This window comes from Plecotus auritus (genome assembly GCF_963455305.1).
Source record: "Plecotus auritus genome assembly, chromosome: 5".
NCBI lineage: Eukaryota > Metazoa > Chordata > Mammalia > Chiroptera > Vespertilionidae > Plecotus > Plecotus auritus.
The window spans coordinates 144,754,821-144,769,173 of NC_137776.1; the positions used below are offsets into that span (position 1 = coordinate 144,754,821).

The window sequence follows — 14,353 nt, forward strand, 5'->3', positions numbered from 1 at the left end:
ATTCACCAGTCCATTCTGTTCTTCAGATTTTTTATTCACTTGATTTTTAGATTCACTTGTTGGTACGTATCTATTTGATGTCATTTTGTTGTTCATCATTTTTATCTTTACCTTTTTCTTCTTCTTCCTCTTCTTAAAGAATACCCTTCAGCATTTCATGTAATCCTGGTTTAGTGGTGATGAACTCCTTTAGCTTTTTCTTGTCTGTGAAACTCTTTATCTGACCTTCAACTCTGAATGATACTCTGCTGGGTAGAGTAATCTTGGTTGTAGGTTCTTGCTGTTCATCACTTTGAATATTTCTTGCCACTCCCTTCTGGCCTGCATATTTTCTGTTGAGAAATCAGCTGACAGTTGTATGGGTACTCCCTTGTTGGTAACTAACCGTTTTTCTCTTGCTGCTTTCAAGATTCTCTCTTTGTTTTTTGCCCTTGGCATTTTAATTATGATGTGTCTTGGTGTGGTCCTCTTTGGATTCCTCTTGTATGGGGTTCTGTGCGCTTCCGGAACTTGTAAGTCTATTTCTTTCACCAGGTAGGGAAAGTTTTCTGTCATTATTTCTTCTAATAGGTTTTCAATATTTTGCTCTCTCTCTTCTTCTGGCACCCCAAAAATTCGGATGTTGGCACGCTTAAAGTTATCCCAGAGGCTCCTTACGCTATCTTCATATTTTTGGATTCTTTTTTCTTTTTGTTTTTCTGGTTGGGTGTTTTTTGTTTCCTCATATTTCAGATCTTTGGTTTGATTCTTGGGGTATGTTGATCTACAGTTGAGTTTCTGTATATTCTTTATTTTAGGCAGTGTATGCTTAATTTCTGGCTGGTCCTTTTCCATTTTTTTGGCATTCTCATTAAGATCCTTAAAGGTCTCACTAAGTTCCTCAGCAGTTTTTATTTTTTTTTTATTTATTTTTATTTTTTTTAAATAAATCTTTATTCAGATTATTACAATTATTTCTCCTTTTCCCCCCCATAGCTCCCCTCCACCCAGTTCCCACCCCACCTTCTGCCCTTACCTCCCCCCCACTGTCCTCATCCATAGGTGTATGATTTTTGTCCAGTCACTTCATGAACCCCCCCATACCCCTTTCCCCCTGAGAATTATCAGTCCACTCCCTTTCTATGCCCCTGATTCTATTATATTCACCAGATTATTCTGTTCCTTAGGTTTTTAATTCACTTGATTTTTAGGTTCACTTGTTGATAGATATGTATTTGTTGTTCATAATTTTTCTCTTTACTTTTTTCTTCTTCCTCTTCTTTAAGAATACCTTTCAGCATTTCATATAATACTGGTTTGGTGGTGATGAACTCCTTTAGCTTTTTCTTATCTGTGAAGCTCTTTATCTGCCCTTCAATTCTGAATGATAGCTTTGCTGGGTAGAGTAATCTTGGTTGTAGGTTCTTGCTATTCATCACATTGAAAATTTCTTGCCACTCCCATCTGGCCTGCATAGTTTCTGTTGAGAAATCAGCTGACAGTCGTATGGGTGCTCCCTTGTAGGTAATTAACTGTTTTTCTCTTGCTGCTTTTAATATTCTCTCTTTGTCTTTTGCTCTTGGCATTTTAATTATGATGTGTCTTGGTGTGGTCCTCTTTGGATTCCTTTTGTTTGGGGTTCTGTGTGCTTCCTGGACTTGTAAGTCTATTTCTTTCACCAGGTGGGGGAAGTTTTCGGTCATTATTTCTTCAAATAGGTTTTCAGTATCTTGCTCTCTCTCTTCTTCTGGCACCCCCATAATTCTGATGTTGGTATGCTTGAAGTTGTCCCAGAGTCTTCTTACACTATCTTCAACTTTTTGGATTTTTTTTTTTTGCTTTTTGCTTTTTCGGTTGAGTGTTTTTTGCTTCTTTGTATTTCAATTCTTTGACTTGATTTTTGTGTTCCTCTTGTCTGTTTTTGGGTCTCTGTATAATATTTTTTATTTCAGTCAGTGTATGTTTAATTTCTAGTTGGTCCTTTTTCATATCTTCGAGGGTCTCGTTATATTTATCGGCCTTTTCTAGGATATTCTTAAAAAGTCTTATAACCGTGGTTTTGAATTCTATATCCAGTCGTTTGTTTTCCTCCATTTCTTTCGTTTGTGATCTGATTCTTTGACGCCGCATTTTCACTGCTTCCCTGAGTTGGTAAGGTAGATTTGTGTGCTAGGTTTCCAATATGGCCCAGTGGGTCTGCCTCCCCAGTTAACCTGAGGTGGACACTCTTGGTGCACCCCTTTGTGGACTGTGTGTACAGCCTTGTTGTAATTAAGTCTTGATTGTTGTTGGTATCACTGGGAAGAATTGACCTCCAGGCCAGTTGGCTGTAAGGATCAGCTGTGTCTATGCTGGGAGAAGTTCGGTGCTGGAGACAGCCTTATAGGATTAGACTTGCCAAATTGCAATAGCCTCTGTGCTCAGCTTGGATAGGGTGGAGTCTCAGTCTTGGCTTCCTGTCAGCCTTACCCTTGCGCGCACGTGCGCCTTCAGACCTCCACATTCCCTGGCTCCTGAGTCTCCGCCCGAGAGTCCAGACTCCCCCCACAAAAGCGTGGATCCCCAGGGGCTCGCCTGGAACCAGGGTTCAGTGCAGTCAGGAACCTCCGACTCCCTTCCACTAGGGAAAGCCTGTGGCAACCTCCGCAGCCTTTGTGCGCACTGGCACGCGCGCGCTTTCAGTCCTCCGCCTTCCCCGGCTCCCAAGTCTCCGCCCGAGAGTCCAGACTCCCCCCGTAAGAGCGTGGGTCCCCAGGGGCTCGCCCGGAACTGGGGTTCAGTGCAGTCAGAACTGGGGTTCAGTGCGGTCGGGGGCTTCCTTCCCCCTTCCGCCAGAGAAAGTCAGCCAGGCTCTCAGCCGCCCTTCTTCTCTGCGTGCACAAAGACCCTTTGCTGTACCTCCAATTCTCTGTGAGCTTTTCTCTTTCCTTCTAGTTGTAGAATTTCCACTCAGCCAGCTTTCCTGTGGTTCTGGATGGTGTTCGTTCTGTCTTTTAGTTGTAGTTTTGAAATTGTTGTGCGAGGCAGCAGTTTAGGTGCTTACCTATGCCGCCATCTTGGTTTCTCCTTATCCCTCAGAAGTTTTTAGAAGATTCTTGAGTAACCTTATAAATGTGGTTCTGAACTCTATGTCGTCCAGTAGTTTGCTTTCCTCCATTTCATTCATTCGTGACATGTTTCTTTGTCTCTGCATTTTGGCTGCTTCCCTGTGTTAATGGAGTGGCTTTGTGTGGTAGGTGACCTATAGGGGCCAGTAGCTCAGCCTCCCCAATCACCTGAGGTGGACGCTCTTGGTGCACCCCTTTGTGGGCTGAGTGCAAAGTCTTGGTGTAGTTAAGCCTTGATTGCTGTTGGTACACTGGGAGGAATTGACCTCCAGGCCAACTGGCTGTGAGGACCCGCTGTGTCTATAATGGAAGAACTGCTGTGCTGGAGACACGCTTATGGTGCAAGACTTGTTTCAGTGGGGCTTTGGTGCTCACTGAGTCTGCCTCTTGAATGTGTCACTTATGGATGCAAGGAGTTGAAATCTGGTGTCTCACACTAACCACTAGGTACACTGGCTTCTGGATCTCCAATGGGGTGCAGGTCAGCTACTTTCTGAGGCCACCCAGCAGGCGCTACAGCGAGAACTACAGTTTTCTCCTCTTTGCTTGGGGTTTGGAGGTTTTGGAGCTGTCTGACCCAGGCTGCAAGTTTGCTATGTTAAGCTGCGATAGGGCAGGCCATTCATATGCTATAAAGCCGCTGCTTGGAGCTTCGATGGGTTTGTAGGTTGTGCGGGGCGGGGTCTCAGGGAGTCACTAGGCTAGGGCGTGGCAAACAGCCATGGCTGCCAGTAAGCCGGCTCTGTGTCTCCAACTGCTTCCCCGCATCCCTTGCCCCAGCACAGTAAACAATTATTCCTGCGCGCAGCTCTGCAAGCTAGCCACCCTCACTTTCCGACCCGATGGCAGACAGTCCAGCTTCTCCCCGTAGGAGTTTGGGTCTCCCGCATCTCCCCAGAAACTGGATTTCAGAGTAATCGGTGGCTTGTCTCCCTTCGAGTTGAAAAAAGCAACGCCTGCCGACAGCCCGGATCACGCGCCTCCGTACCTCAGCTTTTCAGCGCTTGTGCACATCTCAATGCTCTTTTCTCTTTCCTTCTAGTTGTGGAACTTCCACTCAGCCAGCTTTCCCGTGGTTCTGGGTGGTAGACGTTTTGTCTTTTAGTTGTAGTTTTGAAGTTGTTGTGCGAGGCAGCAGTTTAGGTGTTTACCTACGCCGCCATCTTGGATCCTCTTCCTTAAGAAGATTTTTAAAAATGATTTGCTGGTGTGTAGCTGCTATAGGAAGCTGCTTGAGTGTTGGGGCGGGGGGAGCTAAAAGAGAGGGAGAAAGAAATGCTTAGCCATTCATTTACTCTTGTTTTCAAGTTTCAGGTTTGGAAATTCAGTATCTTTTTTTTTTTTTCCAAATATATTTTATTGATTTGTTACAGAGAGGAAGGAAGAGGGATAGAGAGTTAGAAACATCGATGGGAGAGAAACATCGATCAGCTGCCTCTTGCACACCTCCTACTGGGGATGTGCCCGCAACCAAGGTACATGCCCTTGACCGGAATCGAACCTGGGACCCTTCAGTCCGCAGGCCGATGCTCTATCCACTGAGCCAAACTGGTCAGGGCAGGAAATTCAGTATCTTGAGTTTATATCAATGAGTAAGGATGAGGTAAAAGTGTCAACATCTCATCATTGTGTCATTTTGTCTAGGTAAAAGGGATTTTTCATATGTGCTTGAAAAATATTTGTGTAATATTGTATAAATGAGTTAGTATGTCAGAGCCAGGGGCAAGGGACAGCAGGCAACAGAATGTGATGGGATCCGTTGCACATTGTCCCATGGCTAGGAATAGTTCATACAAACTGGCTGTGATTGAAACTGCATACAGTAAAGCCAAGATGGAAATTGAAGAGTAAAGGGTGCAAATTAATCTTTCTTTCTCATTTCTATATAAGAGGTCGAGTAAAGAAAAAGACCCTCCAGTTTCCCCAATGTTGGAGAAGCCTATCTAATCTTCCATTACCTAATAGCTGGTCCTATCACAGTGCATCATGGAAGGAAGAGGGAGTTTAGTTCACTTGAAGTTGTAGGGTTATAATTATATGTTAATATCAATATTCCATAATAAAACAAAGTTGTTTTAAACTAGGCTGCAGATTATAACCATCTGTAGAGCTTTAAACAAACAAACAAACAAATTAAAAGAATGCCCAAGACTCATCCCAGTTGATTCTGATGGAGCAAATGTATTAGTTAGAATTTCTTTGGCTGGAAGTGGCAGAAATGCAACTCAAATCAGCCTCAGCCAACAATTTTGAGTGGGCTGTGTATTAGTTATCTACTACTGCATAACAAATTACCCAGTTACCCAAAACTGAGCAGCTTAAAACAGTTTCCTCGTACAGTTTCTGTGAATCAGGATTTGGGGAGTGACTTATATGGTGGCTCTGCCTCAGAGTCTCTCGTGAAGTTGAAATCAATGTGTCAGCTGGGCTTCAGTCCTCTACAGGCTTGTCTGGGGTTGGAGGACCTACTCCTGAGGTGGCTCAGTTACATGGCTGGCAAGATGGTGCTGGCTGTTGGCAGGTGACCCTACTATTTTGCCACATGGATTTTTGCACAGGGCTGCTGGAGTCTTCTGACAACATGTTGGTTTTCTCCAGATTGGGCAATCAAAGACAGCAAGGCAGAAGTAGCTTGATATAACCTATGGCTGGAATTAAGGTGTCCTTAAATAGGAGGAGTGGCATGGTATTTATAGGTCAGATGATGTATTGTCCCAAAGCCTAAAGCCCATTCTTATACAGAGTTTTAGGTCCTAGAGCCATATGTGCCACCACACCCAGTCATTTGTTTTTAATGAGGTGAAAATGATTCAAATAAGTATCAAGGGAAGACTTAAAGGGGAAAGAATACTAATTAAAAAAAACTTCGAAGGGTTATATGTGACTCACCTCTATTCACGGTAATAGATCTGTCTTAATAACACTTTAACATTTGAGGAGCTCTTTAGAGTCTTATAGATGGTTTTGTAATATTTTATTTGATCTTAAGAACAATCTTAGGTTTCTAGGATGGAGTCAAAAGGGTTGGGACTAAAAGATGGAGCTAATAATAGTGAACACCCACCAGGTGCCAGGCATTTGACTGGGTGCTTTATATTTATTAACCCTTTTAACCAAATACCATGAGGTTGATGTTAATAATTCCAATTTTGAGAGAGGCTTGGCTTCCTTGGGCTCAAAGAAGTTAAAGGACGTGCCCAGGGTCAAGCATCAGAGCTGAAAGAACCTGGGTTTTCTACTCACAGTCCCGCCTGCTTTCCACTTGGCTGTTTCACTTTTCAGCCTGTCCAGCTATTGTTGCTGCCTTCTCCATTTGCTATGTCCTTGATTCAGTCTTTGTCTTCTGGCAGCATGGGACTTCCCAAAAGTCAGGGGACACTATAATTGCAGACCCTGACTTATTGTATCCTAAGAATGGTGTTTTGGTTTTATTTGTTTGTTTTGGTGAGCACTTCATTAGAAGCCTCATTACAAGCATAACAGAAAGAAAGGGGGAGGGGAGGACAAAGAAAATATATTGGCTTGGTAAAGAGACCTAGTTTATAATCCATCCTCCTATCTAATAAAAGAGAAACATGCAAATTAACCATCACTCTGCTACACCCACAAGCCACGCCCACCAGCCAATCAGGGGTGAGTATGCAAATTAACCCAAACAAGATGGCTGCCAGCCACAGAGCTGGAGCAAGCAGGAGGCTAGGGTTTTCCCAACAATGGAGGAAGCCAAGCTTCCCGCACACCCTGGCTGGTCCTGGTCTCCGCTCAAGGCTACAAAGTTTCAATTATAGAAGATAAATAAATCCTAGCTACTTGCTTCCAGCCAGCCCTGGCCTCTGCTCAAGGAGGTGCTGAAAAAAAAAAAAGGAGGGGCTGGGACCTGCCAGGGGGTGATCAGGCCAGGAAGGGACGGCAGGGGCCGTTGGAGGTAAGCAGACTAGCAGGGGGGCCAGTTGGGGGTGAGCAGGCTATCAGTGGGGGTCAGTTGGAGGTGATCAGGACAGCGGGGGGGGGGGGGCAGTTTGGAGTGAGCAGGCCAGCAGGGGGGCAGTTGAGGGTGAGCAGGCCAGTGGAGAGGGAAGGTGGGGGTGAGCAGGCCATCAGGGGGGGGGCAGTTGGGAGTGATCTGGCTGGCGGGGGGTATTTGGGGGCGAGCAGGCCGGCAGTGGTGGGTAGTTTGGGGCAAGCAGGCCAGCAGGGGGGGCAGTTGGGGGTGATCTGGCAGGCAGGCAGGCTGGTGAGTGGCTGGAGCCAGCAGTCCCGGATTGTGTCTGACTGCCGGTTTAGGCCCGATCCTGTAAATCGGCAGTAGGAAATCCTTCGAGGGGTCTCAGATTGGAGAAGGTGCAGGCTGGGCTAAGGAATACCACCGCCCCCATGCACGAATTTTGTGCACCGGGCCACTAGTACTGAAATAAATCCAAGTCTCTAGGATTATTTGATTTTTATTAAAAATCTCTATCCAATGCAGACTGTTTGAGTGGCCTCAAATAACATCTTGGCACCTCATTTTCCTTTGTTGTCAAGTGGGGTAATACCTAAGATTGGCCTACCTTCCATGGATGTGGAAGTATCGGTGGCATGAAAGATGGGAAGCACTTTGTGTTCCTGCATGTGTTTGGGTAGAACCAAAACCACCCGAATCCCTTTTTGTATCATCCAAAACTTAGACCTCCTCTATTGCTGGATTAAAAAACAAATAAACTTGGTCTTCCACTATTTCGGGATTTTAAAAGAAGCACAAACAATCCTTGCACACCTGAGCTGTGCAATCTGATCACCCTTTCTACTTTAGACTTTCTTTGCAAAAATTAAACAGCACAACACTAAGGTTTCCTCTATAATCTTCATCTATGACACCAACTCCTGCATCTAAGAAGCGTTTTGCAGGCAAGCCAGAACTACAGGTATCCTATTAATAAAAGCCTATGTGGTTGTCATACCCTAATGCTGTGACGACCTCACACCACAACAAGTGATCACCAGGAGGCTGAGTGCACAGTGGGCGCGTGCGGGTTGGCCGGTGCTTCACACTGAGTGTGCAGCACAGAGGCGGTCCTGCGGCTCCGTGCGGCAAGGTCTGGGGGTCCCGCAGCACTGCATGGCAAGGCTGGGGGTCCCACGGCTCCGTGCGGTGTAGAGGCGGGACCCCTGGCTCCAGCCTATCTCTTTGGGGCAATCCATCAAGGAACCCCGGATGGATGGGCCAGGCCTACCTCTTTGGGGTGATTGATTGCGGGGCTTCCGCACTGTGAGAGGGCACAGGCCAGGCTGGGGGGACCACCCGCCCGCCCTTGAGTGCACAAATTTCATGCACTGGGCCTCTAGTTTTTCCATAACATCCAGGAGAAAGAGCTACTTTTAAATTTTTATTTTTAATCCTCACCTGAGGACACCCTTTCCATTAATTCTAGAGAGAGAGGAAGGGAGAGGAAGAGAGAGAAACACAATCGGTTGCCTCCCGCACCTGCCCCATCCGGGGATCAAACCCTAGACCCCTTGGTGCATGAGACAACACTCAACCAACTGAGCCACACAGGCCAGGGCAAGAGCTATCTTAATGTTAGTTTTCATAAGGGCTTTCTCCGTAAGTGGTATTTTATAAGTATACGGGTCATAGCCTGTGGTCCACGCAGACCTCTTGCTCAGAGCCATGGCATTCTCTGAGAACGGGGCAAAGAGGGGCCTCATGCCGCCCTCCTTCACAAGCCACCCTCCTTCACAAACGGCCCACTTGCTGGGGGAGATGGCAACTGTTTCTTCAGAGTAGGGCATGGCAGAGCCGAACGCAGGGGAGGTGGGAGCAGAGGGAACATCAGGGAGCAGGCTGAGCCCAGCCACAGTGAACACACCAGGTTCTTGCATGTATTTTTCATAAAGCTCAATTACCTCCTACAAGAGGTAACTCAAAACTCAGGAAAATGATTATTTAATCACAGTATCCAATACAGATTTATATGCTTCCTACTGTGATTAGTATTATTAGCCTAGACAGAGAAGATGTGAAGGTCAGCATAGACCATTCCCTGATGCCTTTGTGCCTTATTTTACCACATCTTCCATTTGAAAAACATGAAGAGGGACAAAAAGTGAATACCAGAATAAACAAGTCCCAAAAGATTCTATCTTTTGCCTGGAGAGAAAGATAGTAGCAACTCGATCACAAAGATAAGTTCAAGGAACATGTGAAATAGACATGGCGCTTTGAATTAAGTAGCTACAGATTCCATGTACTACTCTGTCAGCTGGCCGTTGTGTTGATATTATAATAAAGTGAGCATAGAATGTTCCAAAGTTAGAAGGCTACTCTGATTGGTTCTTGGATTTTGAACTATACAAGCCCTTTTATAGTACATAAATTGGATGGCCAAGAGCTGTGGGGGTATAACTGCAAGCTAAATGCAGTGACCACAGCAAGCCAGGTCACAGAAATTTAGGACTTAGCTTCATGGTATAGTCTAGCATGGTGGTGAAGAGTTCACTATTTGGGTCATGAAGACGGGTTCCAAACCTTGTTCTAAGTGTTAGCAGTGGGACTTTGGGTCCTTATTTTACATCTCAAAGCCTCATATTTATCCAGTTGTTATAAGGATTAAATAAAGTAATGTATAAAAAGTATTGCCAAATATATTTTCCAAAAAGTTGAAAACATGACTCTCACACAAAGTATAAAGTGAACACGTGTTAAAGATTCACTTAACATGTTAATGAGGTAGTTGGCAAGGTGGTGTGGCTGGTTCAAAGAAAATTGGAGAGAGCAATGCATTTATGGTGGCTGAAGGAAAAAGGTTTGAATTATCTCTAGGGGACAAATTTAATTTTCATCGCTATCAGCAGTTGGTTTCAAGTGGAGATAATTTTCCCCTCCAAGCGTCATTTGGTAATGTCTGGAGACATTTGTGTGTGTGTCTGTGAGTATATATTAAAAAACGTTTTTTAATTGAATTTATTGGGGTGACATTGTTTAATAAAATGATATAGGTTTCAAGTGTACAATTCTATAATACATCATTTGTATTTGTATTGTGTGTTCACCACTCAAAGTCAAGTCTCCTTCTGTTACCATTTATCTCCACTTTATCTTCTTCTACCTCCCCCACCCACTTTCCTTCTGATAATCACTGTTGTCTGTGTCTATGAGATTTTTTTTTGCTTAATCTCTTCACCTATTTCACCCAGCCCCCCGCCCCCTGCACACACACACCTTCTTCCCCTCTCATAGCTGTCAGTCTGTTTTCTGTATCTATGAACCTATTTCTATTTTGTTTGTTAGTTTATTTTGTTCATTAGAGTCTATCTATAAATGAAATCATATGGTACTTGTCTTTCTCTGACTGGCTTATTTAACTTAGCATAATACTCTCCAGGTCCATCCATGTTGTTGCAAAAGGTAAGATTTCTTTCATTTTTTTTACAGCTGAGTAGTATTCCATTGTATAACTGTACCTCAAATTTTTTATCCATTCATCTACCCAAGGGCACTTGGGCTGCTTTTCAATCTTGGTTATTGTAAATAACACTGCAATGAACATATGGGTGTGCATATATTCTTTAAAATTTGTGTTTTGGATTTCTTTGAATATATTCCCAGAAGCAGTTCATTTTTAATTTTTTGAGGACCCTCCATACTGTTTTCCACAGTGGCTGCACCGATCTGCATTTCCATCAACAGTGCACTAGGATTCCCTTTTCTCTGGAGATATTTTTGCTGACCTAACCTGGGAGAAGGGAGCACTACTGACATCTAGTGTATAGAATAGGGATGATGCTAACCATTCTTCAATGCACAGGACAGTCCCCCACAGAAAAGAATTACCTAGAAATGCCAAGAGTGCTGAGGCTAAAAAAACCCTAGCTATCAGTTTCCACAAGACAGCACCTACCCTTATGTGAGTTAAAATATCCTAATCAAGAGAAAATAGCAAGTCAAACAGGTATATGCTAGAGCAGTGGTCGGCAAATTAGTCAACAGAGCCATATATCAACAGTACAACGATTGAAATTTCTTTTAAGAGACGAAAACCGACTTCTGCGCATGGGTCACGAAGTTTCAATCGCACTGTACATGCGCGCCCGCACGTGGTATTTTGTGGAAGAGCTACACTCAAGGGGCCAAAGAGCTACATGTGGCTTGCGAGCCGCAGTTTGCCGACCACTGTGCTAGAGAATTGGCTAATCCAATATAACCTTCAGAACAATGAATCATAGATCTTGTTAAAAAATAAAACACCATGTTTAAATTTTTTCCTGAAATCCTTACTCAAGAAAACAAGCTTCTCTTCCAGTCTGAGAAACTTTACTGTCAAATTGAGACTATCCAAAATAGCCTTAGGAAATCCAAGTAATGTCTGCTGTAAAAACAGGTATGGTAACGTAAAGATCATAGGATTGCAGGCTATAGCCCTTTTGGTGGACAAAAATGTTTTTATTCTATGAACATGGTATCCCAGAGATAAAAGATGGAAAAATTTTTTAAAAAAGGAACCACATAGTTGCCAAAATTCATCTTCTATAAATCAGTTGAATAGTATAACCAATAGTTGTATCAATCTGAGTCCATCAGGGGAGAGAAACCAAAAAGTACTGTGAACAAGAGAAGTTTAATTAAATAATTGTATACATTCTTACATAAAATAAATAAAATTATTCTTTAAAAATTAATAATTGTATTATATAAATTAAGTAAACAGGTACATCATAGTTATATATAAACAAAATATATTTTAAGTATATTTATTTATATAAATATATATATTAAAATATAAAAAGACCTAAATAACTAAATAATTCTGATTATATATTTATGATGTAAATAGAATATACACAAGGTATTGGCTACTAAGAAATAATGAGAACTCTTAAGGAACAGCCACATCTATGACTGAGGAAGGGATGAGCCAGTAATGAGAGCCAGGCCTTGTTGGAGAAGCCCTGGCTGGGTAGCTCAGTTTGTTAGAGCATCAATACACCACGGTTGCGGGTTTGGTCCCCAGTCAGGGCACATACTACAAGACTCAACCAACAACTGGGTAAATAAGTGGAACAACAAAATCAATCTTCCTCCCTCCCTATCTCCTTCCTTCCCTCCCCTACCCTCTCTCTCACAAATCAGTTTTTTTTAAAAAAGGGAAGAAGGCTCTGCCCTGGCTCACTGAATGGCACAGAAGTAGCTGTGGTGCCACGTCAGCCAAACTTGCTGGAATCTGTCCTCTGGAATTTTGGGGAAATCCACTGTCTAGGGTGCTTTGGAAAAGCCACTTACTGGGAGGTGTCTCACCAGAAGAACTTTGCTACAGTTGCTGACTTACAGGAAAGCAAAGTCTTTTTTCTTTTTCAATGTCTCTCCAGTGCCCTCTGTTGACAAACTAACATTGTTCCACCTGGCAAAAGAAAAATAGTTAAGGGTCCAGATTAATTTTTACAGGTGAGGCAAAATGAAGATTTTGGATCTAAGAGTGAATAAAATAAAAAATTGGCACAAGAATGATTTTGCAATGCCTTTGGGGCTAAAAACACTGGTAATTTCAAGCTGGTAGTGTCCAAATAGCCAGGGTGGGGCTTCATGGGCCTGTGACCTGCTATTTTTCCACTACTGTGCTGAGTGCAATAATTCTAAAAGTGTGGCCCTGGGTCAGCGGTAATATCATCTGGGAACTTGTTAGAAATGCAAATTCCAGGGCCCTTCCCCCAAACCTATTGAATCAGAAACTGGGGTTGGGGGCCAGCAATCTGTCTTAATGAGCCCTCCAATTAATTCAGATACATGCTAAGGTTTGAGAACCACTGCTGTAACAATTCGTTCTAGGAACTTGCTCTGCAGGCTTGAAGGGAAGAGTCAATAGGGATATCTTTGCATGAGTTTTAGTCTCAATTTTTAATCTTGAATAAAACAACCCAGCTTCCCTAGGATCTGGAAGCTAGCGGGGAACATATTATTATATCTCTATTTTTGCTATATTGATGACATCTTTGTGGACCCTGTGGGTGTGACTGCATTGGGATATACTCTGGTAAAATTTTTTTATATGTTTTGATTGATTTTGAGAGAGAGAGGAAGGGAGAGATAGAAACATCAATGAGAGAGAAACATCATCAATAAGCTGCCTCCTGCGTGCCCCCTACTGGGTCCCATTCAGAATAGTTGCACAGTCACGGGTCTAGAGGAACTGACACACTGTTTGTGAGCTATGCTATATCTTTGCAATCCTTGGAGTGAGAATAAGTCATTAAGATAAATTCCTGGCCATTGTCATGGATAACTATTTATTGTTCCACATATTGGGGAAATCATGTGTGCTAGAACAAACAAAACAACAGCTGTCACTGTACTAAAGTACATGTTATTATCTCGGTTAAGGTTCTTGGTTAATGTTCTTAATTCAACCCAGGAAAAATACAGTGCATTCTATTTGTATGCTGTTACTTGCAGACTTTGGGAATAAATATAATAGAAATTAATGGAGAATTTCAATTCTCATTTTGCTAAGTCTTCATACTGGCAACAGTCTTCTAAGGCTGTTGAGATTATAGGGATTCTGGAGCCAGAAATGCTGGTTTTCCGTCAAGAACTAGAGCCTGAGTCTCAGTATTTTAATCCTTATATTAAATTTAAGCCTATCCTAAGATACCCATTATCATTTGCAATTGGTAAAATAATCCTTGACTTCCAGGAATGAAATAGTTTGAGAATCAGAATAATATCACAAAGGGTGGCTGGCTGCAGTAGAATATTGTGTTGGCGTGTTGGGAAAATATTGTTACCTTTAATGATTTTTCTTAAACCAAGGAAACCTAGCTTAATACTTAGTGACTTTGACTTAGAAATCCAGTGATAAATCTACTGCATTCTTTTTAAAATATATTCATTTTTATTGATTTCAGAGAGGGAGGGAGAGAGAAACTTCAATGATGAGAGATAATCACTCATCAGCTGTCTCATGCACCCCACACTGGGGACTGAGCCTGCAACCCAGGCATGTGCCCCGGGCATGTGCAGGAATCAAACTATGACCTCCTGGTTCACAGGTCCACACTCAACCACTGAGCCACGCTGGCTGGGCCCTGCTGCATTCTTATTATATAGCTCATGTTGGAGAAACACACATTTTTAAAAATAATTTTTAAAATATATTTTATTGATTTCAGAGAGGAAGGGAGAGGGAGAGATAGAAAAATGAATGATAAGGAGAATCCTCCATTGGCTGCCTTCTACATACACCCTATGTGGGGATTGAGCCTGCATCCTGGGTATGTGCCCTGACCAGGAATCA

General features: G+C 43.0%; 1 protein-coding gene across 9 annotated transcripts in view; it reads right to left on the reverse strand.

Moving 5' to 3' along the window:
* Positions 1-4,153: 4,153 nt before the first annotated feature.
* Positions 4,154-14,353, reverse strand: part of NMRK1 (nicotinamide riboside kinase 1) — a 32,275-nt gene continuing 22,075 nt past the window's right edge. For 7 of the 9 annotated variants that reach the window (XM_080668419.1, XM_080668414.1, XM_080668425.1 and 4 more), the window contains one exon: positions 4,154-4,340. In XM_080668419.1, coding sequence (XP_080524545.1) covers positions 4,234-4,340 — 107 coding nt within the window. In that variant the 3' untranslated portion in view covers positions 4,154-4,233. Of the gene's footprint in view, positions 4,341-11,491; positions 11,667-12,391; positions 12,464-14,353 lie in introns of those variants that run through there. The other 2 variants (XM_080668417.1, XM_080668415.1) reach the window with 1 other exon arrangement.